Source organism: Paroedura picta, chromosome 2, assembly GCF_049243985.1.
Source record: "Paroedura picta isolate Pp20150507F chromosome 2, Ppicta_v3.0, whole genome shotgun sequence".
Taxonomy (NCBI): domain Eukaryota; kingdom Metazoa; phylum Chordata; class Lepidosauria; order Squamata; family Gekkonidae; genus Paroedura; species Paroedura picta.
In genome coordinates, this window is record NC_135370.1 from 80,223,986 (window position 1) to 80,248,895 (window position 24,910).

The window sequence follows — 24,910 nt, forward strand, 5'->3', positions numbered from 1 at the left end:
TCTTTAAAAAAAAAATTAAAAGTTTAGAAGGTCCCTTCAGTCAAATACATGCTTCAGAATACTGGAGCAGACTATGCTACCCTGACAGAACTTTTGGTTTCCTTTCTACTTGCTGCTTCCTTTTCAGGGGATGGTGTTGTCTGCTGAATACATCAAAAAGAAACTGGAGCAGGAGATGGTACTCTCTCAGGCATTTGGGCGTGATCTGGTGAGTCTTTGTTTTTGTGCAATATGTTTTTGAAGTAGGGTTCACACTTCCATCCATGTTTTTAGTCCAGACTCCCGCAAGCAAAGTACAGATTGCAAACAGGATCTTAGCTTCATTTCCCTTCTGTCTCCTTCCCCCCCCCCCAACAATTTCTGCCAATTACTCCTTCCAGCCACATGCCCCTCAACACAGGTTCAATGCTGTTTTCAAGGAACCATTTTAAAGAGTTGTTGGGTCTTTGATGGGGAAAGCAACTACGAGCCCTTCAGTGAGTTGTACTCAACTTGCAGAAGTTAGAATCCATCCCCCACGATTTTCTGTTAATGATTGGATATTAAGTCTGAATCACTAGACCCTAGTATATACATCTCAAAACCTCCAAAAACTGTTGCTGCTCTTGGCCATTAGATGAATAATCCATTGTTCTGAAAAATAGTTTCTTGAGGTAATGCAGGAAAGCATAAGAACTTTTAAATGAAGAGGATGGTAGGAAAAGTTCTTGTTCCAAAGTGCTGAAAACAAAACCAAAATTCAGTTCTGTGTTCTGTTTTTAATGTTTGTTTGAAGTGTGTAACAAATCTGATGCAAGCAGAGCAAATTAACCTTTTATTATTAGTGTACATGCAGTACCTTGACTTTTTATTTTGGTGATAGTGGACTATGTGTGCATTGTCTAGCCAAGGGTAGTCAAACTGCGGCCCTCCAGATGTCAATGGACTACAATTCCCAGGAGCTCCCTGCCAGCAAATGCTGGCAGGGGGCTCCTGGGAATTGTAGTCCAAGGACATCTGGAGGGCCGCAGTTTGACTACCCCTGACAGACTGCAAGTTCTTTAAGAACTTAGCAGTACTCAGAAAATGAAAACAGTCCATGATTGCCACAGTCAAATGACATATATCTGTATGCTAATAAAGGTCTTCTGATTCTGACATATAGGAGGAAATTAGCATAATCCCATGATGTCCTGCAATCTTTTGACTTTGTTTTGCATCACTCTGCTCGAGAGAGGTAGAGCGGAGAAAAAGAGTGAAATTGTGTTGAGAGAACAATGCACTATCTCTGTAATTAAGATACTTCTCAGTATGCAAATTATGAAGTTCTGCTGCCTAACAACACTTAGGGGCTTTTCGCACCGGGATCTTTGTAGCAAATTGGTTGCTGAATGAAAAATCACCATTTAAAATAGTGGAATTCGTCGTTATGCATACCTGCCTTTGTAGTGGAATCCAGTTGCGTTTTGTAGCGTTTCCCACAGGCTTCCGGTCTCGGCAAAAATCGCTAAAAAGGAAGCGCTCTTGCCAAGCTCGTCCCGCCCCTGGCCGTCAAGCAGCCAATGGGCAGCCGTTAGCATGCTCCCAAACAGCCCCTTTCCCTTTTAGAAAGTTTTTTTTAAAAAAAACCAGACCCATTGCAACGAATCTGTGTTGATTCGTTGCAACGGAGAGACCCATCCAGCTGCCTTGTGTGTTTGAGCTGTCATTTATTCGTTGCCACGCTCCCTCCGAGTGAAAAAAAAAAATCCCCCCCCCCCCACGGGCCCGATTTTCGGCTGAAAATCCAATGGGCAGCCGTTAGCATGCTTCCAAACAGCTCCTTTCCCTTTAAGAAAGGTTTTTTTAAAAAAAAAACCAGACCCATTGCAACGAATCTGTGTTGATTCGTTGCAACGGAGAGACCCATCCAGCTGCCTGGTGTGTTTGAGTTGTCATTTATTCGTTGCCACGCTCCCTCCGAGTGAAACCCCCCCCCCTCACGGGCCCGATTTTCGGCTGAATGAATGTGTAAAAAATAAAGGGAAAATACATCAGCAAACAGGCTTCTCTTGTTTGTGCTTAGTGACTGAAGGGGAGGGAATGAAGCCGGGGAAGCCTCTAAACAGAGGCTCGCTGGTGCGTTTATCCCTGTTCGCTCGGAGAAAAAAAAATGGCGATCGCTTCGCCGGAAGATCAGAGGAGAGAGCCAGGGGGAGGGACTTTGTAGAAACCGCAACAATGTTAACGCACAGGTCTTTTTCGCTAGTGTTGCAGATTGGTTGCAGGACTGTATCGCTTTCCGGAGGGTGAATCCACTTTTGGGGATTTCCCTGAAAGCGCTACAAGGAAGCGCTTTTTGCAGATCGTTTTCAGGTGTGTGGCAGATTGTCAACGACGTTGTGCATAACGGCAAATCAGTAGCGTTTTCAATTGGCAACCATTGTGCGATTTAGAAGGCGTGCGAAAAGCCCCTTACTGTGAAAAGCTAGGGTTCACCACTTTTTTTAAAGTAGAGCTTACTTTCTGCCCACCCTTGTTTGTGCTATCCTATGGGATGCCAGTTTCTAAAATAAAATTTGGAAATTTGAAAGGTAAAAACAGGGCATCACAAAACTGCACTTTGAAAAATCTGGTCCCTATTGGTGGCAGTTGTTAGATTGTGATTTTAAAAGTGCCTGGGCATATACTTGTGAGAAGGCGTTTGTATGTATGGGCAGAGTATGGGAGTGCCTATATGAGAAGGACTTCCAAAGCCTTCAGGTATTATAACTGGATTTTGTTTTTCAGGGCAGAGGAACAAAACACTATGGCCTCATTGTGGTAGGCCATTCCCTGGGAGCAGGCACAGCTGCCATCCTGTCCTTTTTGCTGCGTCCACAGTACCCATCTTTAAAATGCTATGCTTACTCTCCCCCTGGTGGACTGTTGAGGTGGGTGTTTCTATTTCGTGAATAAAGATATTGGTGAACTTCAGTCCTTAATGGTGACATATTAATTTCTTTTGCACCATACCTAGCGGCCCAAGCAGTATTGCACATAATGCTCTTCAGATAAGCAATGAAGAAAACATTGACTGAATGCACTTTAAGGCAGGAATTTAAATTGGGTCCAACTGTGGCTTCGTTCAGGTGTCATATCAGTTTATTAAGCTGACAAGAAGCCGGAGTGTTCATGAGTGCCTCTCTGAGCCTGACAAAAAAATTAAAAGTGTCATTTTATTGGTTCCAATAAAGGGTATTGCACTGATTTTGCTGTTGTTTTTGTTTTTTATATGGATCATCTGTTTACCATTTTTTTCTGTGTAACTCTGGCATACAAATGAAAGTATGCAATTTCTCACAAAGCAGAATTCTAAGATTGGATTAAATCTTGGTCTAGAATCCTGGTTTGTGAGGAGAAACTAATTCCAGTTAAGCTGCTAATGTGGTTTCCTATACTGACAATTTTCTAAATGCCAGCTTAGTGTAGTGGTTAAGAGCAGCAGCTTATGATCTGGCAAGCTGGGTTTAATTCTCCGCTCCCCCTCATGCAGCCAGCTGAGTGACCTTGGGCTCACCACAGCACTGATAAAGCCGTTCTGACCAAGCAGTGATATCAGGGCTCTCTCAGCCTCACCCACCTCACAGGGTGTCTGTTGTGGGGAGAAAAAGGGGAAGGTGATTGTAAGCCACTTTGAGACCCCTTCTGGTAATGAAAATCAGGGTATAAAAACCCACTCTTCTTCTCCTTAATAATCTAGCATTTCCCTGTAGATCAGCCATTCTCAACTTTTTTTACTGTTGAGAAACATCTGAAATGTTCTTCAGGCTTTGAGAAACCCCAGAAGTGTCACAGTCATATACAATATGGTTGGGAAGCATAGCTGTGTACACGCCCAACCGAGGCCCCTTCCCTTCCTACCCCTTCCAGGCCCATCATTGTCCATTTTGGGAGGATACCACCCAATAAATGCTTAACAAATTTAAATATATATATAAAACATTAATTCACTCCCACCCATTCAGGAAACCCTTCCAGGGCCATCAAGAAACCTTAGGGTTTCACGAAGCCCTGGTTGAGAAAGCCTGCTATAGTCTGCAAAACATGTAATTAAAAGATTATTAGTTAATTTCTATCCCCTGTTTTCTGTTGCATAATATCACAGTGTATCTAATCCCACTTCACTGTATTTGATTTAGGTTACTATTTTAATTCAGATTAAATCACACAGAACAATCTGCAATGTGGGTTTTTTAAGGTAAAAAAATAACTGTTCTTTTAAATTTTTAAAAAAGACATTTCGTATGTCAAGAAAAGACCAGTTACTTGAGTGACATGCGCTCTGAAAAATTTGGTTCATTTGCATAGTTTTGTATTGCTTCTGTTGGGCATGAGAAGGGGCCTGGAGCTGGGGTTAGCAATGAAGTCTTCCCTCTGCCCATTGAAAATGTCACTGTGGCTTCTCTAGGCTGCTGAGATTTGAGCAGTCCCTGTCTACACATTTTTCAGATGCTGCAACTGTTCACATGAATGCTGCAATTCTCAGGATGTTTGTATTCTGGCTTTGGCTCTTGTGGTTGGGGATGTGCTAACTCTGTTGTAGAGTGGAAATCATTGTCCAAGAAAGGAGAGCTCCTCCTAGAAGTAGAAAAGCATGCCCCTAATTGGCAGTCTCAATGGATATAGTGGTTGATCACATTGTTAATGATGGGAATCAGTACAGGATATTTGGTCAGGAAGTCTCGAGGGAATTATTCAATAGCATTCATCCTGAAAGAAATTCTAGATGGTTTCTTCCTTATTATCATAGAATCATAGAATCATAGAGTTGGAAGGGGCCATACAGGCCATCTAGTCCAACCCCCTGCTCAACGCAGGATCAGCCCAAAGTATATATATATATATATGCTTATATATCTTGAGGATGTGGTCCTCATTCGAAAGTGTGGGAAGTATGCTTTGAGTAGTCTTCAGCCACTTCACTCTGCTTCATCCTTTGGAAAGAGACGAATAGAGAGGCAGACATGAATGATGAACCGTCGGTTGCTTAGCTGAATTGTGTGATACAGGTTATGCATTGGGAAGTGGGCATTCTGTTATTGATCTCTTATTATTTGGTCAGTTTGCCATTTTAAAAGGAGAAGAATGTTCTTTAATTTTCATCAGTAGGGTCTCTAGATTTGGATTTGTGGCAGATAGTGATCCTATACATATTTGAGCCTACCATACTTAAATGGGTTTTAAAGTTGCCTTTCTAGATTTGTAATGTGCACAAGCCTTATAAAACAGACACCGGCTCCACGCGATGAGCTATAATTTCTTGTTAGAAGAGTAGGCCGTAGAGCTTCTCAGAATTGTGAACTTCAACAGATCAAAGTTTACTGTGATGTCTAAACCAGAGGAAACCACAGTTTCATTGTTCATCAGATGTTCAGACAGTATACCATTTTTGACTCAGAGAATCGACTGCATAAGTATTGTGTCTTTTTGCCTATCAGCTTTTGCCAGCTTCTTTTTTGTTCATTTCTCTTCCAGTGAAGATGCCATGGAATACTCCAAAGAATTTGTGACTGCAGTTGTACTGGGCAAGGATCTAGTACCTAGGCAAGTCAAGAAGTCAAGCTAATTCCAGCAAGCAGTTCCCTTATCATGTACCAAATATATCTGTTTTTTTTTATCTTAAACATCTTTGTTTTTATCTGTTTCTCATTTGCCAATTCTCATGTGCTTCTTGCTTATCCTTTTCTTCCAAGTTGCCTATATCTTTAGTTGAACATGTACATTGATGTATCATACACCTGTTTTGTCCTGTCCTTTCCCCATGTTACAGTTGCCTGTATAACTGGCAAAGCTCAATATTTTGATTTTCCAGTCATGTTCATTGTGGTAGCAGATACATCTGTGCCATTTCCTTAGTTATCTGTGCTGTCATTTACACCTTTGTACTCTCTCCCAGGTCACCTCTTCTGAGCCATCTTACACCTGTGAACTGTCTCCTGGCTATAGCTGCTGTGTCATCTCCCACGTGTGCACTATATCTTGAGCTATGAGTGTTGTCACTTCACACCTGTCTTTGTATTATGTGAGCTGTGTCATCTTACACTTGTGAACTGTGTGTTGAGCAATACATACTGTGCCATCTCATCTCACATCTCATCTCATCTCACTTGTGCACTGTGTGTTGAGCTGTACATACTGTGCCATCTCATGGTCTCTTCTTCCTTACCTGTGTATATTTCATCTAACATCACCTCAAAGTTGTGTTTAATTTTCTTTTACTACCTCACATGTTTCTACAATCTCCTTAGCCTAGGTGGAAACTGACCACTAACAGTAATGCAGCATAAAGTACACCCATGCAAAGTCAAACAATTCATCTTGGCAAGAAAGTTATGAAATGATGTAGAAGTCATAACTGTTCTTGGCCCAGAAAAAAATAGGACATTGTAGTGTCATCCTTGTCCAAGGTTATAGAACAGTAGGGTTCCATTTAATCCAGTTTAATCAGTCACTCCCATCATTATGCTTAATTTCCCCGTGGAGATAGAGATATTCCTTTATCTTCACCTTATCTTTCAAATTCTCTGCATGAAAAATATTTTTATCGTGTATGAAAGAATCTGCCACTTGGCCATCTCTGATGATTTGAACAGTGTTCCTTTAGACATTCACTCATACTCTATGGAATCTAAGGTCTCTGAATTTTTTTTGGGAGGGGGGGGACATGAAGCAGTTATTCTCCCACCCCCTCCAGTTTCTCTAGCCTCATCATCTCACACCTCTGTGTCATAAATGTCCTGGTTTTTTACTAAATGGTTTTGCCTAGTGTGCTTGTGGATTTTTATGTTCGGCTATCTGCGATGTTACCTGCTTATGTCTTTTTGACATATTACTTTTCACATTTTTGTACACTTTCCTTACTATGTGCCACAGGGTAATTCTTCTCTGAACTGTCCTTGGTATAGGTTCTTGGTTATATAATTCTCACAACTGTTATATTTGTCCTCATGGTCTCTGATGTTATTTGTCTCACAGGATTGGCCTCTCACAGTTGGAGGGATTCCGGCGCCAGCTTCTTGATGTTCTGCAGAGGAGTAACAAACCAAAGGTAAGAAGATTTCAAGCCCTCGCTGAATTGAAATTATTTCTCTCATGGACATTCCTGAAATAGCAAAAAATGCTGCTAGTTCTACACCTGCACAGAAGCAGATGTGGAGTTCACATGCCCTTTGTGAGGGAGTGTTTTAACCCTTCATGTGTGCCCTGAAGGGAAGGGCAAGTATCATCCCACTAAATGTTCTGCTGACTCCCATGCTGCAATACGTTTTTCTGTTTTTAGCATAGCTTTCATCTCTACATTAGAAATAGGTAGAAATAGAAATATTGTTCTCAGTTTACTTCTTTGGGAAATCTTTCTATTTTTAAATGTTGCCAGGCTTGTGGAAACCAGATGGATATCTTTACAGGCACATGTGTGTGTGTTCTCTACTTGAAAAAGATTGTGTTCTTATTTTATTGTTAAATTAATTAACAAGGTGACTCAAGGAAACTATGCACAATAAATTAGAATATAAGATGGTCTCCAGTTTCTTGATGCTGCATTTGAGGGGGGGGGAAAGACACGAGTCTTCCTTCTGGTTAAACACAGTAATTTTTTTCTGCTGTCAATGCCTGCCTCTCTCAGCTTGCCTCTGTATCTTCCTTATCTCATAGAATAGGTGTATTAGCACTTTCTGAACTTCCTCATACTAAATGGAACAAGAATCATGAGAACATGAATTATATAGAAAAGAATAAATTAGTGGCAAATTAGTAAACTGTGTCATGGTATCCAAATTATGGATTACTAGATTCAAAGCCCATTCGTGAGAACGGGCTTTGAAAGCCCCCCTCCCCCGTGTGCTTCCAGGCCCGAGGGGAAGGCCTGCTTCCCACCCCCTCCCCCTCAGCATTGGCGCGGCCTTCCACTCAGGCCTAGAAGCACACCCTGGGCTTCTTTGAGGCCCCAGGTGTGCTTCTAGGCCCAATGGGAAGGTTTCCATCTTTACTCATGGTGTCCTTCCACTTCCCCGTGGCTTTCTGGCCTTTCCTGGTGAGGGCCTCGAAGCCTGTCCTGGTGAGGGCCTAGAAGCCTTTCTGGCCTGTGCTGGTGAGGGCCTAGATAGTGCCCTCACCCGATTGGCTAGAACTGCTGTCTGTCCTTGTGAGGGGCCAATCGGAAGAAAGATCTGTGGAAAAATAATGACTATTCACATCACACTGAGGATTGCCTATAAATCCAGTGTGAGGGTGAATGTGAAAGCAAGCACTACATTCTAACGATTTTTCCTCCTTAATGTGTGAGTGCTACTTCCAGCCCCATCACATACAGGTGTACACATCCAATGCTGTACAGCAGTGGTCCCCAACATTTTTATTAACGGGGACCATTCAAGGCTTGACAATTTTACTGAGGCATGGGGGGGTAGTCTTTTGCCGAGGGATGTCGCCGCCGCCTGAGCCCCTGCTCCATTTGCTTTCCCACCGGTGCCCCTGACTTCCCACCACCCACTGGGGGGTGCTGCCAGCAGCAGCTGCGCAGTGCCACGCCGAGGGGGAGCACCAGCCATGGCGGCCGCTGGAGAGCACCAAAGGTGAGCTGGCAGCAGAATGGCAGGGCAGCCCCCAAGGCAGCAGCCGGGGAGGAGGACAAGGAGGAGCCGTGGCCTGGTACCGACAGATGTACAGACCGGTACCGGTCTCCAGACCGGGTTGGAGACCGCTGCTTTAGAAGGCTGTTGTGGTTGCCCATCTTTAAAGAAGGCTGATAGAAACTTTTTGTTGGCCATTATCTGGCATATGCAAGGCAAAAGAAAGAAAAAAGAAAGGATGGATCACATGCATCACAAGATGTTGTTGTGACCCAAATGAATTATATGCTAAGACAGTAATTTTAGTATTAGTTGTGGCTAGTGATGTCTTGAGGTAGATGAGAAATGAGCTGATCAATCAATTTTCAGTCATAGTTCAAACTGGACACAAGTTTAACAATATAACATCATGAGAAAAGAAGGACAGTTGCCCACTGAGGGGAATATCTGGATTGTGTGTATGCAGAGTAGACATGGATGAAGAATAAGGATTTCTCACCTAGAAGAGAAGAAGAAGAGTTGGTTCTTATATGCCGCTTTTCTGTACCCGAAGGAGGCTCAAAGCGGCTTACAGTCACCTTCCCCTTCTTCTCCCCACAACAGACACCCAGTGGGGTGGGTGAGACTGAGAGAGCCCTGATATTACTGCTCGGTCATAACAGTTTTATCAGTACTGTGGTGAGCCCAAGGTCACCCAGCTGGTTGCATGTGGGGTAGTGCAGAATCAAACCTGGCACGCCAGATTAGAAGTCCCCACTCCTAACCACTACACCAAACTGGCTCTCAAGGCATCACTACAGCCTCTTGTGGTGCAGGGTGGTAAAGCAGCTAACATGCTATCTGAAGCTCTGACCATGGGGTTGGGAGTTCGATCCCAGCAGCCGGCTCAAGGTTGACTCAGCCTTCCATCCTTTCGAGGTCGGTAAAATGAGTACCCAGCTTGCTGGGGGGTAAACGGTAATGACTGGGGAAGGCACTGTCAAGGCCACCCTGTATTGAGTCTGCCATGAAAACGCTAGAGGGCGTCACCCCAAGGGTCAGACATGACTCGGTGCTTGCACAGGGGATACCTTTACCTTTAGCCACAACTAATACTAGGAGCCTTATTCCCATATAGCTAGATGCAGTTTTTCTTTGATCAAAGTTATAATTTTCAATGAAACCTGGGTAAGCACAGGTTAGGATCAAATGTATCCAGTGCAGAATAAATTCCATTTTCAGTACAATTATTTTTTCTAAGCTTATTTTTGAAATAAAAATAAGGGAATCAGGCAAATGTGTACTATTTTGTCCCATTCTTCCTCTATTATAAATGTCTAATGAAAACACAAGATCCATAGTTTTCAAACAGTTAGGCATCTTTAAATTTCTGAAGTAAATACAATATGAAATTAAATATTTCCTTCTTTTTTCTGGTGTCATCTGTTTTTGCTCCCTAATGTTATTTGTGGAGGGGGGAAAAAGCTGCGTTCTGTTTTCTTCCCTTTAACAGTGGAGAATCATTGTGGGTGCAACCAAATGCATACCCAAGTCTGAGCTCCCTGAAGAGCTTGAAGTGAATTCAGTGACCAGTCATCGTCTCTGGACCCATCCCAGTGATTTAACCATTGCCCTGTCAGCCAGCACGCCCCTCTATCCTCCTGGGCGTATCATCCATGTGGTTCACAATCATCCAACAGAGCAGTGCTGGTAGGTGAAACTGGGCATAATGCGAGGCTTGATGTTTAATGACAGAACGTTAGGACTCCTGGGGTATTTTATAATTCCTCTTGGCTTCTTGGTCCCTGCATATGATATTACATAGTGCTAGTTAATGCTATAGATGGGAAGAGATACTTTACAGACCTTAAACCAAGCAGATGACGAGCCCTGCATATTCCTGCTCTCTGCTCCTGGCATACCATAATACTAAGTTGGTTAATTTGTAGTGAAATGTGTGACTAACGTGAGTGTGAAGTAATACATGGAGAGTTGTGCCATAGGGGATGGGGTTGTGTGGGCCATACTTTAGATTCCTTCCAGCCATCAGATTCTTATTTGCTGTTTTTTTTTTTTTTACTGCCTTTCATGGTAACTGTTTCAGCTGCTGTGATCAGGACGAGCCCACCTATTTTGCCATTTGGGGTGACAACAAAGCTTTTAATGAAGTGATCATTTCCCCAGCAATGCTACATGAACACTTACCATATGTGGTCATGGAAGGTCTTAATAAGGTAATATTGACCATCTGATTTGGGAATACCAAGTGTAGTAGAAGTTTATGGAGGATTATACTAAGCACCTTACACCATGGTCATTGGGGCACTGTGGGTAGGCAGGGAGTTGTGGGTTCCTGCATAGTGCAGGGGTTGGACTAGATGACCTTGGAGATCCCTTCCATCTCTGTGATTCACTTTGGTGTGAAACTTTTGGATTGGCAAGGGAATTAGAATCACAAAATAGAAACAAATTTGGGAGCAGCGTTGTAACTATCTAGCCATATCCCAGTGCAGGAAATGCAGGGTGGAATCATCCCCAACAGATAACTGTTCCAGCATCTGCTTGAAGTTCTCAGTGAGATCAAACCCATCCCCCAATAATTGGCCCCATAGTCAAACTTCCGTGCTGTTAGCATATATCTGCTAATAATAATCTGAAATCTGCCTTACTATAATTTAGGCCTATTTGATCTAGCAAGATAAAGGAAGGGATCATTATGATTCTGTGGATGACTGAAGTACGAAGGGACAGTACAGTAAAAGAACTGCATGTTTAGACTGAAGTCCCAAGAAATGTGCAAATTAGATCTGCATTTGCAAATCCAGATTTTAAACTCAGATAAATGTCAATGTAACTTTTCAAAAATGTGGCCACAATCCAGAGATCTGCTCAAAGGCTTGCATGTATTGACAGGCTAACGTGAGATTTTTTTGGTCACGGAATAGCAACTGCACACACATTCCCCAAAATGCTTGATCATAACTATGCTTGGAAGTTCTCTGTATTTCATAATGGTTTCCTGTGGTTGGGTGGGAGGGTGAAACAGTAACAACTATGGTAAAGAATAATATGGTTCTCTGGATTATGACCATAATTAATAATCTGTAGATTTTGGGCGGGGGGATGATTAGTCAATTGATTTGCAAGGTATTTAGGAAGTTATTTTAGACACAATAACTGAGCAAAGCCGTTCTCCACTGATTGCTTTGCATAGGTCCTGGAGAATTACAATAAGGGCAAAACAGCCTTGCTTTCTGCAGCCAAAGTGATGGTGAGTCCCACAGAGGTGGATCTCAATCCGGAGTTAATCTTCCAGAATCAGCCTCTGCCTAGTAGACCCTCTGTGCAGATTGGAATTGGAGACATAACAGTGGACAGAAGGAACAGCAGCACTAAGTAAGGATATGGCTCCAATTTCCTAGAAAGATCTATCCAAAGGCCTTTTCCTTCCTGCTATGTGGTATCTGCTGTGATGTTGATGGATATCGTGATGTCCTAAGTAAGGAGTTGTGTCTGCAGTGCTTCTTTGTTTTGTTCCGGGCGCTGTTAACTATTCAGCCTTGCATGAGTCTCATATTTTTGTATTCTCCTTTTGCAGGAGTAAGGCCCACTCCGAAACCAGTTTGGAAGGGTTTTATGACACCAAGCTTCTATCTCCAGTGCAGAAGGATCCTGTGGAGCTCCTACTTCTAGACACCAAGGAGCGCCTGTCTGTGGAACTGCAAGACCGGCGCGCTCCTCTTGCCACGATGGAGAGCCTTTCTGATAATGAGTCCATCTACAGTTTTGATTCAAGGCGCTCCTCTGGTTTTCGTAGCATCCGTGGTTCACCCAGCCTCCATGCAGTAATGGAAAAAGACGAGACTCACTGTTTTTATATCGATCCAGCAATCCCCGAGGAGAATCCCTCTCTCAGCTCACGGACAGAACTGCTTGCTGCTGACAGCCTCTCCAAACACTCCCAGGAGACGCAGCCCCCTGAAGCCCTGCACAACAGTGGCAGCGCCTCTCCTCAGCGGCGATGCAGTGATGAAGGAGCTGGCAGTGACGTAGACCATGTTTCCTTGACTGCTCGGGAGGAACTGACCCTTCAGAATGGGCGGCTCAGTGATGCCCCCAGTCCACAAGTGCTGGAGTTTGCTGAGTTTATAGATAGCCTCTTTAATCTGGACAGCAAAAGTGGCTCCTTCCAGGACATCTATTGCATGATGGTATCTGATAGCACTAGTGATTTTGCTGAGATACCCAAGTCTGTCAGTGATCAGGAGATCCTGCTTAGAGCACAGTATGAACCCAACCTAGTCCCCAAACCTCCCAGATTATTTGCTGGCTCAACAGATCCCTCCTCAGGCATATCAGTTTCCCCTTCTTTCCCTCTGAGTTCTTCTGGAGAGCTTATGGACATCACTCCTACAGGCATGAGTAGCCAGGAATGCCTAGCTACTGACAAAATCCGGACTTCCACACCCACTGGCAATGCCGCCAGTCCTGCCAAACAAGAGGACCTTGTGATCTCAGCCCTCTAGTACAGGAGAGAAGGAGTCGTGGCTCAAATATACAGTCCCACACACTGAATCATGGAGATAACACTTGGAGGAGCTGGTCGTGGTCAGGTCAAGAGTAAGAATAGATGCATGGAGAAGGGTGGTGTTCCTTCCTAGGTGCTACATTGATGGCACCCATATGGATGTCAGCATGATGGATGCCACACCTTGGGTTGTGTTCTTTAGTTAGGAAGAAGATCACAGCTTAACACAGCCCGTTGCAGCTAGAGGCCTTGTTCACTGAAGTGAAATGGTCGGTTTCCCTACCTCAGCACATTTGATTAATCAAGGAGGCAGAGCCCCTGCCTTTTCTGCTGAAATTAGGAAGTTACTGTCCACAGGCTAGAGGACCAGAGTTGCAGAAGCTGAGGGATCAGATAACATCCCTGCAATGATGTCAGGATCAAGGGATTTGTGACTTGGAGCCCTATTGCACTAGCACATCATGTTTAACCCAAGTACCTGCTCATAACTGTCATCATTGTGAGGTAGTTTTTAATTGATACACTTTCCGGTTATAAAGCCATTTAAGGCTGTGTTCTGGAGGAATGCAGTCGTCGCATCCCCCCTCCCTCCCCCCCCCCCCCACTGGGTGCAGTGAGAATTGGGATGGGCTGTGTATTTTGCTCCCCTGATTAGCTCTGTGTTCAGTGATAAGCAGACTTCTTCTGAGAAGAAAGGAAGCGCATGTACTGGAGAGCTGAAGTTCATTGCTACATTTCTTCACCCACTGGAGGGGTGAGAGGTCTCTTGGGTTTCACCGTCATCACAATTCCCCAACCACTACGAACTTGTGACATTACTGCCCTGGCTGATGGGGTTTTCATCTCTATTTGCATGGATCGGTTGATTTAAACTATTTTATGTTATTCAGTACGCTTGCCAATAACTTGCATTATTCTCCATGTCCCCGTGGTGCCTGGAGCCACTTTGTCTTCATCCCTGATCTTTTATTCCCTTTCAGTGTCGTGGCAGACTAAAGGAAGTCTGTCCCTGAGTTCAGGAAAAAGAAGAACTTTTACTGTATGTTGAATCATCATGTATGTTTACAAAGCTATTACATATTTTGGGAGATATTTATTAAGCAAATGGGGAGGAATATTCCTTCCTGTGCCTCCCTCAGCATGGTCTCAGAAGCACATGTTGCTATTCCAAGTCCTGATTGGAAAGGGAGGGAAAAGATGGATCCTTTGTGCATACATCCCTTCACCATCTTCCCCCAGTATCAAGCACATGTCAATAGCACCCAGCTGCATTACTACAGCTTATGAAATTACATCTCAGTTATTAGTCCTGCAGCTTGATAACTGCTGGCTGAGGGATTTGGTCGTCACAATGGCTTTATGTAAAATTTCAGGGATTTCTGAATGATGAAAGTAGGAGTGAAAGCATATCTAGGTAGGAAGATAAGCATACTGTCACCTCCTCAAGTCATTATTCTAAGAATATGAGAATTTTGGATTAATGTAGTACAAGAACTTGACTGCAGGCCTACACAGTAAACTGCCTCTGGACCAAACAGAGCACACTAGCCAAACTGATTTGATGAATCCCCATTATGAAGCATCAGCTGAGCTGCAGTACATGACTAGTGTTCTGTGTGTGTAGTGAAGACCTGCACAAGAGTGGGAGAATTTCCATTCTTCCCAGCAAGTGAGCTTTATAACCCCAGGATGTTCTGTAGACTCAATTTGTTGTTGCCTTAGACTATTAAGGATGTGTGCACCTTACTTGGGAACAAGTCCTATTGAACTCTTCAGGCTTTCCTTCTGAGTAAATTTACAAACAATCAAGCTGCTGATGTCTAGGGATAGGACAATATATTTAGTTGCGTTCTCATGAATTATTCTGCCAGATGCAGGGGATTAGTGAATTGGCACCTATATCTTTAAAATGCTGCTGTTTAACACAGACAGCATAAGGGTAAATTCCTTCTTTGTACCTGGAAATTATTATGCACTGGAAATCCAAAAATTCTCTTTTATAAAGTAGTACAGTTAATTTTTAAAAAATATTTTTATTATTTGAGATTGATCTGTTTTACGAATTGAAGTCTTAAATGAGCCCCTTTTCAAAATGGATGGATAATTTCCAGCTCTTGTAAAAATGTATCTGTATTTTGCTGAAAAAGTCGTGATTTTTTTAACATACAGCCTCAACAAGAATAGTTGTTTTTGTTTCCCTTTGGTGTCCTGAGGCAGCTGTTAACAAGAGCTAAGATGACAAATTCTCCTCTTTTAATGAAAACTCTGGGAGAAAGTCACCATTTTAAGGCAAATGCAGATTTTTTTTGGGGGGGTGCATGTACAAACTGTGAAGTTAATGGCAAAACTCGGGAAAACAGGAAGGAGTCTTGCATAAACTGCAAGCATTAATAAGAAGGTTGGGTTCATCAAACTGGGCAGGCTATGGAATCCAGGCAGCCTGTAATCTAGCAGGAACTACCTTGAGCTGTGCTAGGATGCAAAGCTAAGACTTAGCATTTACAGAGCGCTTTAAACCTTCAAAGCACTTTACAAATGAATCAATTGTCCCAACTCTTGTGGGTCATGGGAGCGTGTATGTGGGGTGGAGGGTGGGGGGGGGCATGTGTGTATGTGCACACAGTGTTGCTACTGTATTATAAGTTTTTTTTCAGGGGGGGGGCAGACTAGATGTTACACTGTCCTTGCGACTGCCTGAAGGATGCCATTGCCATTTGAAAGTCATTCAAAAATGGCACAGAGTTTTCCCCACCCCTGTCTCCTGTGAATTTTCAAATGCCCAAATAGCTGCGGGAGTGGAGACGTGACCATTCCAGCATTTTCTAAGCCACAGGAGTGGGGTGGGGGATGCACAGCAAGAGCTGCTCAGCCCACCACACTGTCCTCGTGGCATTTTTTAAATGGCAGCATTCTGTGGTAGCCACCAGAGCCCCCATTGTGTCTCGTTTAGCCCAGAGGTAGTGTGGTCTCAGAGAACCTGGGGCTATGCAAAGCCAGCCCTTGGGGGTTGCTTTGGCTCAGCGAGTCAGAGATTAGCTCAGATTCAGAGATCCTAGGCCACTGATACTGCTTTGCTTAGAGATGGTTTGCATTTATTCAGCAGTGGTGATCAAATTGTGAATAATGGATCAAGCTGTTGCACTACAATGATGTGCCTAACCTGAGCAGCATTTCACTGTCGTTCCACAGGGTTCCCTTTGCTACTTTCTTTGTTAAAATTCTTAAATGGTATCCTGTGGATGTTGCACTCTTCCTTGCCAGTGGCAGCAGAGTCAGGCTGCCTTAATTGTGTCTGTCTCAGATTATTTCTGAGTCTGTGATACTCCAAGAAGAAAAAAAAGACACAAATTCTGGTGGCTCATATACTTGCCCTGACAAAGAAAGACGAGAGTAAATCAGAATAGATGTGGAATGTTTAGTTGCTGAATCAGAAGTTCCTACACCTCCCTATTCATAATTGTCGTGGGGAAAAATTGGTCTCCCAGCACTAAAGTTTACCAACACTTTTTAAGCACATCTTGAACTTCCCTTTTATGGCATACTTTTACATCCATTCCCATGTTTTTGATGGTGTATGGAATGACGGATATATACAGGCTTGGCCAGTTGAGCTTCATGTGTAAACACTTTGCTACCTCTCTTGCTCCTGTATGTTGTGCTCTTTGTGTGTTCTCACTGTGCTCTCGTGAACTGGCTTTCATACCCTGCTGGCTGGCTTTATAAAGTTCCTTCACTGTTTTGCTTCTGTGTTACATCCTCAAGGTGCTGCTTGCCTCTCCATGCCCACTCAGTGCCTTTGATTTTGGGATTGTCCGTTGAAATATGTCTGGAGCTTCATTATGTGATTGAGACAGTGCTAGGAGTGCATCTGAAACAACCAGTAGCCAAACATTTCATAGTTCCAGTAAATTCCTTTTCCCTCTGCACTGATGCAATCATTACTGGAATAGCAAATATTAAGTGGAATGGTGCCCATTTAATGAAGGTTTGGAGCCACTTGATTTGCTCAAAGTCTGTATTACATGCACTTTAAAAATTGAAATGTATACTCCCAGGCCCCATATGAATATTGATGCAACTGTGCCAATGATGCCCCTACAAAGGATGTCTCCCCACAAGGCACTTTATGATTTAGTGTGCAGTCCTATGCAGATATACTCCAGGTAAAGCCTATTGACTTCAACTGACTTAACAGGATGTCACTCTGCTTTAGAATGGCATGTTTATATCTTAGCTCATCTATGGCACGTATTTATTTAACAAATGACTATAATACAGTGTATCCCAGGAACTTGCACAGAAAGCACACCAGATGTGTTTTAGCCATTTTCCCCACAACTCAAACAGCTTCTAGTTCCCACTGTGATACCAGGGTAATGCATGAAGGACACTGCCATTATTTTCTGAAAGAGTACATATAAAACATCACATCAGTCCTGTGTGCTTTAGACTCAGGCTTATCACCTGCTGAAATTATTTATATCGATCTGGGGGAAGGTAGGTACTTAAAGTCAAAACCTCAGATCATGTGAGAGTCAGCTTGGTGTAGTGGTTAAGAATCGCGGCCTCTAATCTGGAAAACCAGGTTTGATTCCCCGCTCTTCCACTTGCAGCCATCCAGGTGACCTTGAGCCACTCACAGTTCTCTCAGGGCTCTCTTAGCCTCACCTACCTCACAGGGTGTCTGTTGTGGGGAGAGGAAGAGTAGGTGATTGTAAGCTGCTTTGAGACTCTTTCGGGTAGTAAACAGTGGGGTACCAAACTAGCTCTTTATCTTTGTATACGGCTTTAAATATTCCCTGACCCTTTCATGTTTTTTTCCCTTCTTCAACTATTTTCAGTTTAATTTCTGATTCTGCCAAGGGACTCATCCCTCTTGAGAGCTCCATTCTAGTTGTGATGTATCTTGCTTATCTCCACTTGGTTCTTATGACAGTAAAATACACCAGCTTGTACATTTCAGCATTTGGGGCATATAATTGCCTCAGCTCTTTGTTCCTTTTCCCATAGTTTAAAAACTAAAGACTTGGGAGACATTCTGGCTGTGTTTTTGCCCACTTGAAAAATGTCTGAATTTTTCATTCAGACATATTTATTTAAAAGAACAAGTAACAGCAGATTGGGCATCCATCCATCCATTATGTGGGATGGGATAATGTCTTACTGGTACTTGGATAGAGTTAGTGTGCATATTGCCTGGCACTAAAGATAAAATATACCATTATGCATTTATTAACCTTTGTTTCAGTACATGTCAAACGGATCCCCTTAAGCCTCTGGTAGTGCCATTTTAAGCAGCATTATATCCTTCTGTTGAATGCAATAACTTAGAAAGGTGTACATCTAATTAGGTTGGCACTATTTTTCAGGGTGTAAATAATTTGTTTGCCTTGTTTTCTCCTTCATTATACCCACTTTCTAACCATTCCCACCACCAAATAATACAGAGATTTTATTATATATATCCAGCTCACATGGGGGTCAGGAATGGAGGGGGGGTGCAGTAAAGAGTCAGAATCTGTCAAAGCTTCTGTACGAAAAGCAGACTCTAAAAGAAATCCATAAAATTGCCTTCTGTGAGTGAAAGAGGAGGGATAAGGTTTTGCCTTATTCCCCTGCCTTCGCAGAATCACAGAATCATAGAGTTGAAAGGGGCCATCTAGTCCAGCCCCCTGCTCTACACAGGATCAGCCCAAAGCATCCTAAAGCAGCTCCCTAGTCCTTTTGGCTCCTGCAACCTAGCAGCATCAGGTTTTCAGGGATAAAAGGTACACTTGGGAAAGGAAAATACAGGAAAGCTTAGCCAGGGTGTTACATTGGCAGTTGGTAGTTTATAACCCATAGTATGTAATTTTGACTAATCTTCATAGTATATTTTAAAGGCACTGTTAGAATTATTTGGCACAAAATTTAGATTCTGTATTACAGCATGTAGCCAGCCCTTTGCACGGTGTGAGTATAAATTCCGAGATGTCTTACCTTATTACCTTGATTTTATCAAGCGTTGCTAGAATAGGCCCGCTTCAGGAAGCAAGCCGAGTTGCTCTGTACAAAGGCCGTGGCTACCTCACAGGATACCATTTCTGTCTCATCCAACACTTTGGAGGAATAAAGGAATAATATGTTTCCCATCTTGAACCCAAGGGGCCATAACTAGGAACAATTCATCATAGCGCTTGTATTACAAGGGATGCCTGTCCCTATACCTTTGTTGAAGTCCTGTTAGTTACTGTTCGTAAAAGATTCTGGGTGAGAGGTCTTTGGCTATGGTTAAAGGAGCTCCAAATTTAAATTACTCCAGTGGATAACAACTAGCCTTTCAACAAATGCCTAATTTTAAAATGCTGATAGTTAACTGGTGTTCTTCATTCCCTGACTCCCAGGTTGCCATCACCTCTTTCTAGCGGTTCCCTTCCTTATGGTACCAATTCCTTTTTTTTTTTGGCTTCTATAGACACTTGTTGCAGGAACAGTACCATAACTTAGAAAATTGTCCCTGGGTAGCAGAGATCATTATTAAGTACTCTGCAGATGATGGATAAATTAACAATCTCAGATAATTATTCTATATAGGTTTAATGACCATTCATGCTGTTTTGAGTCTTTCCAAAGAAGCAAGCAGTGACTCACAAAAGCTCATAATCTGCCAACAAATTTTGTTAGTCTTTAAAGACTCTTGATCTTGTCTAATATCACAGCAGTGTGCACCATTTTGTTCCTCTATGAATGGATGCCATTAGCTTTACAGCATTATGTAAATCCACATAGCTGTGCACTAGATTAAAAAAATAGTGTAATTGATCAATATGAATATACTAGAGATTAACTATTAACTTTCTTAAACACTGGTTTATATTTTAAAACACAGTTTCTTTTAGGCATTGGCTCTGATAATATCTTAGATACATTTTTTTTAATGCTTGTACAAAGTGGAAAATGTTTTGTGAACATTTCTTAACTCTTCAAATTTGAGAAATACAGTTGAAAGAGTTCCTGGGTCAGAACTGATAATTCTCTGGGTCTCTTACTATCACAATCTGAATCCTTTAAACAGGAGAATTTTGAAGGTGTGATTAGACTTGGGCCTAGGATGCTTGATTAGGGTTGGGTCCACCATAAGATTTCCACAGATGGAAGTGAGGGGGTGATTTTCTCCCCCCCCCCCACACACACAAACACACTGCCGATCTTGGCCATCTCCCTTATACTGTCCCAGGAGGGGGGCCTCAGTCCCCGCAGAGCAGTGTTTGAGAGGCATTTGGAGCTGTAATATGAAACAAGAACATTCTGCTATGCTGATAGAAATTCTTCCATCTGTGGAAAGGTCTAAGGTATCCAAACCATTAGAAGTGAAAAGTGAATGTTCTGTTCATGAATCTGCAGCCAAACCTGTCAACTTGGTACTTGCACTTCCTATCCCATTCATTGTCTTTTCAACTTCTTTTTTGCTTGCATGTGCATGTTTCTATATATGCATGAACTATTTATATATGTACAAATGCCTGCCTTTTACTTCCCAGCTGCCTTTCTACTGCTGCAAATTTCCTCTTAAGTCATACCTTTAACTCCCCTAGAGGCTGACATTAAGGCTGGGTTCATCTTTGTCTCTTAAGAGACATTTGTCTTCCTTCTAGTGAACTATGGGTAGGTGGATTATAACTCCAAAACTGTAAAAAAAAAAAAGAAGAAGAAGAAGAAGAAGAAGATAGGCATTGCTTCATAGCCGGTACTGCTGTGAGGATGAAACAAAGTGCATTTCCTCTCCCAAGTTTGAGCTCTTCTAAATTTGGCTTTTGCTATCTTGCAGCTTTCAATATGCAGCCCTGCAAATTGCAAGGTTGTAGACTGGTTAGCTATGTGGGTGATGCCTTGGCCTCTGGATCTTCAGCTGCAATCTCACAGTCTCGTACACCTAGCACAAGCCATGGTGACTTCATCTGGTTCTTTGCTCTTGGCAAACAGAGTTATTTCTAGATTTCCATTCATTCCTTGTGGTTGGCTACAGTTATCTTATCTATTGAAGTAATTAGAAGTATGTATGGTCATACTGCCCCTTTGAGAAGACTCATAACACCCAGGTGGTAGCTCCTTTTCTCTGTATTTCTCACTGTGTTGCCTGATAGTTCCAGAAAAGTGCACAACAAGCACAATGAATACGTTACTTCAGTGGTCCCCAACCTGCGGGCCATGGCCCGGTGCCGGGCCGCAAAGGCCATGGCGCTGGGCCGCGGCTCCCTCTCCCCGCCCCCCCCCCACAGTAAAAAACTTCCCAGGCCGCAAGCTTGCGGCCCGGGAAGCTTCTTACTGCGGGAGGGCAGGGAGAAGGAATCAGGGCCGGGCCGCGCATCGGGCCACGATTCGGCCACGCATGGCGCATTTGCACATGTGCGATGCGTGGGGTGCGGCCCGCGGGCGCGGCCTGATGCCCTGCCGGTCCCCAGCCTCAGAAAGGTTGGGGACCACTGCGTTACTTAGTCTGTAATCTTTTGACATTAACTTTGTAACAAGACTAACCCCAAAAGGACCATAAACCACTACAGCTGATAACAAATGTGCATTACTGCAGAGAATCTCTCATCCAAAACTGTTCAATACATAACAAGATTGATTCACATATGCAAGCCATAGTAGTAGCAAAATACTTTAACAAGATCTCCAGATTTGTTGGCATCATCATTGAATGTCCATCTTATTCATTAACTAGCAAGAAAGCCCATCGCAACCAGGAATGCAATGCGTGCTAGGACCCAGGGGAGACTGGCAGGTGCAGATCTCTCTCTCTCTCTCTCTCACACACACACACACACACAGCAGGAGCCATAGGAGGTAATGAGGGCTCGTTTGTAGCAGGGAATCAAGGCTGGTTTGCAGTTTGAGGCTCTTTTGCAGTTTGGGGCTCATTTGCAGTTTGTCTTTCTGTCTGTCTCTCAGCAGGTAATAGCTGGTAATCAGGGGTTGTTTGCAGTTTGGCAGGGCTCTCTGTGTGTCTCTCTCAGGCATCTGAGAAAGTGGCTAGCGTCCAGGGAAGGAGGGCAGGAGCTGGCTGTACCCTGATCAGCTCTATTCCAACTTGGACACCCCAGACTGTTCCTCCTCCCAGCCTGTTCACAAATATTAAGAAGAACAACAACAATGGATAAGGATAATACAATATTCTTAACTCTTGAGTTAAAACACAGAAACAGCTGCATCTTTCTCACCTTGTAAACCCTGAGGAAAGGAAAAACCATTCTGGTCACAAATTAATATTACTCCAGCCTCCTTTTGAAATATTTATTGACTATTATGGCTTGTATATGTCAATATTCTTATGTCAAACCTTTTGTATAATGGTAGTTGTTCCAGTACACATGTTATCCATTATATTACTTTATGGTTCATTTGTTGTTTATCTTGTTAGTTCTCCTTGAGGATCTGTTCCTTTCTTGTTATCTTGTGATCTTATTTATCATTTCTTGGAATCCGGAATATTCATAATCAGTGGCCCTCTAAAGAAAGCTAAAACTAAATAATGGCTCCCCCTGCCAAAAGTGTGCCTCTTTCTCTGCTGGTTTCAGTTTTTTGTACAGATGTTGCACTTGAAAATACCCAAAACTATTCTGTATCAGGCTACTCTATTCTGAGTCCCAAATTGTGCTCTAGTGTGCTCATACCTCTTGTAAATCTTACTACAGGTCAACGTTGAGGACATTCCCATAGCTGACCTAATGACTTCTCAGTGCCGAAGTCCAAATAATCTAGGAAGGTTCACATAACACCTGGGTATATTGTTTTTTAGGCACTAAGGAGTTTCAGTGATGTGTACCTAACAAAAACACTGGCTACCTGACTACAGAGCTGCTTTGTTTTTGCAGGAAAAAAAGCTTTCAAATGGTTTGGTATACAGCCTTTCAAAGAATGATCGTGATGAACTGTCATTAGCCAAACCTGAGGTTTCTCAATTTCCTAGGGTTGATTCTATGTCAGATATGGGGGAGGGGGAATAAATGCAAATACATAGGTTTTGGATGTAGTGCACTGAACATATCCACCATACTTTTTTTGTATTTATGTGAGGGTAACTTCTCTATCTCACAATGAATTGCCCATCCAGTTGCCTTGAATAACCTGCCATAGGAAATGCTGTATAGCATTAGATGTGTACACCTGTATGTGATGGGGCTGGAAGTAGCACTCACACATGAAGGAGGAAAAATGGTTGGAATGTAGTGCTTGCTTTCACATTCACCCTCACATTGGATTTATAGGCAATCCTCAGTGTGATGTGAAGAGTCATTATATTCCCACAGATCTTTCTTTTCTACTCAAATACATCTTTACATTCCGCAAGTTTGAGTCAACGAATATGTCACCTTTAACTCATTGTCTTGAAATTCTGAATCTCTAAGTATGCTCATGCTGCTTTTCATATTTCAGCAATTTCTCAATCTATTTCTAGGGACTATGAAGAAGATCACTGTATATCTACAATTTTGTAAAACAATTGCTCTTTGAGATACATATGGAAGGCATCTTGTCATATAGTTCAGTGGTAGAGCATATGTTCTTGAATAATGTTATTCAACCTTTAGCATGAAGCTTTCATGGCTGGTGTCATAATCTTAAAATTGTTGAGCTTTCAAGCCATGTTCATTGATAAAAACTTATCTCACTAGACATTTCGCCTCCTTGACTACCTAAATCTTCAGTAATCACACTGACTTTGTAACACTAACGAGCATCTTAAGGAGGAAACTCTATTTATATCTGTGCTATGTAAGCGGAACCTCAGTTTGCATCCTTAATGCTGGCATCACTGGAATTTCCTGTTCTCTGCCCAGTAATTGGAGGATGATATAATGGCCTCAGTTTATCAGAGCAGCAATCACAGAAAGGATGCTATCAGTAAAGTGTGGAAATCTTTACTGTTATAATAAACAGATGCAATTTTGTGAAATGTCTAGTGAGATGCGTTTTCATCAATGAACATGGCCTAAAAGCCCAAAATTGTTATTTAAAGATTGTAGATATTATTCAGTAGTCAGGTCATTTTGGTAGGATTGGATTCAAGGCCCAGTTCAGTAACAGCCCAACCACTGACTTGGGCACTGTACCATTCAGTGTTGGGTGTGAGTTTCCCAGACCCAAATTCAATTCCCCACAATCACACAGGGAATCAAGTGTGTGTGTGGGGGGGGGGGGGGGGAGGGGGAGAACAGGGGAGAAGGTGGTTGTTTCTGGCAGCAGTATTCTCCCTCAGCAGTGGATATACTCAAGGCAACTTCACTGTTGCTGTGTCTCTCTATTCTCTTCCACAAATATTTAACATCTGATATATTTTTCCTGCATGTTGTTTCTTGTATGGGATATGAGAGAACTCTTTGCAGCTATAAAATATTATGGTCAGGGAAGTATCAACTTATGGGATAGCAATATGCATTTAAAAATCCATCGGTAACAATACAACAATCCTAACTCATGCTGTCCTTGAGTGCATTGCTGCCTCCTTATAAAGTGTTTTGTTCTTGGTTTGAGATGCAGGGAAATGTCACAACATCAAGCAAGTTCGTTTTCCTCCTTGTGCTGTCATGTCATTTCTATTGTGACATCTCAAGAGACGACTCTTGTAATTAATCTTTATCTTTTATGCCATTGGTCTTGGCCAAATTTCTTAAGTGTCTTCTCCTCCCTCAGGTTGTTTTAAAAAGTGCCAATAGCAATTATTAAAAGCACCTGTTCCCAATACCCACAGCTGACCCTCTTGGATGTTGTTGTTGATCCACCATAGATTGGTGATTGTGTTAGTTTTGGTATAGGAGAGAGGAGCATGCCTAAAAGCAGCATGTGGAATTAC

The 24,910-nt window shown here is 42.7% G+C and overlaps 1 protein-coding gene across 4 annotated transcripts in view; it reads left to right on the plus strand.

Moving 5' to 3' along the window:
* DAGLA (diacylglycerol lipase alpha) overlaps nucleotides 1-15,258 on the plus strand; it is a 132,141-nt gene extending 116,883 nt beyond the window's left edge. For all 4 annotated transcript variants that reach the window (XM_077321168.1, XM_077321170.1, XM_077321169.1 and 1 more), the window contains exons 14-21: nucleotides 128-208; nucleotides 2,749-2,891; nucleotides 5,476-5,544; nucleotides 6,976-7,048; nucleotides 10,063-10,259; nucleotides 10,654-10,783; nucleotides 11,764-11,945; nucleotides 12,148-15,258. In XM_077321168.1, coding sequence (XP_077177283.1) covers nucleotides 128-208; nucleotides 2,749-2,891; nucleotides 5,476-5,544; nucleotides 6,976-7,048; nucleotides 10,063-10,259; nucleotides 10,654-10,783; nucleotides 11,764-11,945; nucleotides 12,148-13,075 — 1,803 coding nt within the window. In that variant the 3' untranslated portion in view covers nucleotides 13,076-15,258. The remainder of the gene's footprint in view (nucleotides 1-127; nucleotides 209-2,748; nucleotides 2,892-5,475; nucleotides 5,545-6,975; nucleotides 7,049-10,062; nucleotides 10,260-10,653; nucleotides 10,784-11,763; nucleotides 11,946-12,147) is intronic.
* The last annotated feature ends 9,652 nt before the right edge of the window (nucleotides 15,259-24,910 follow it).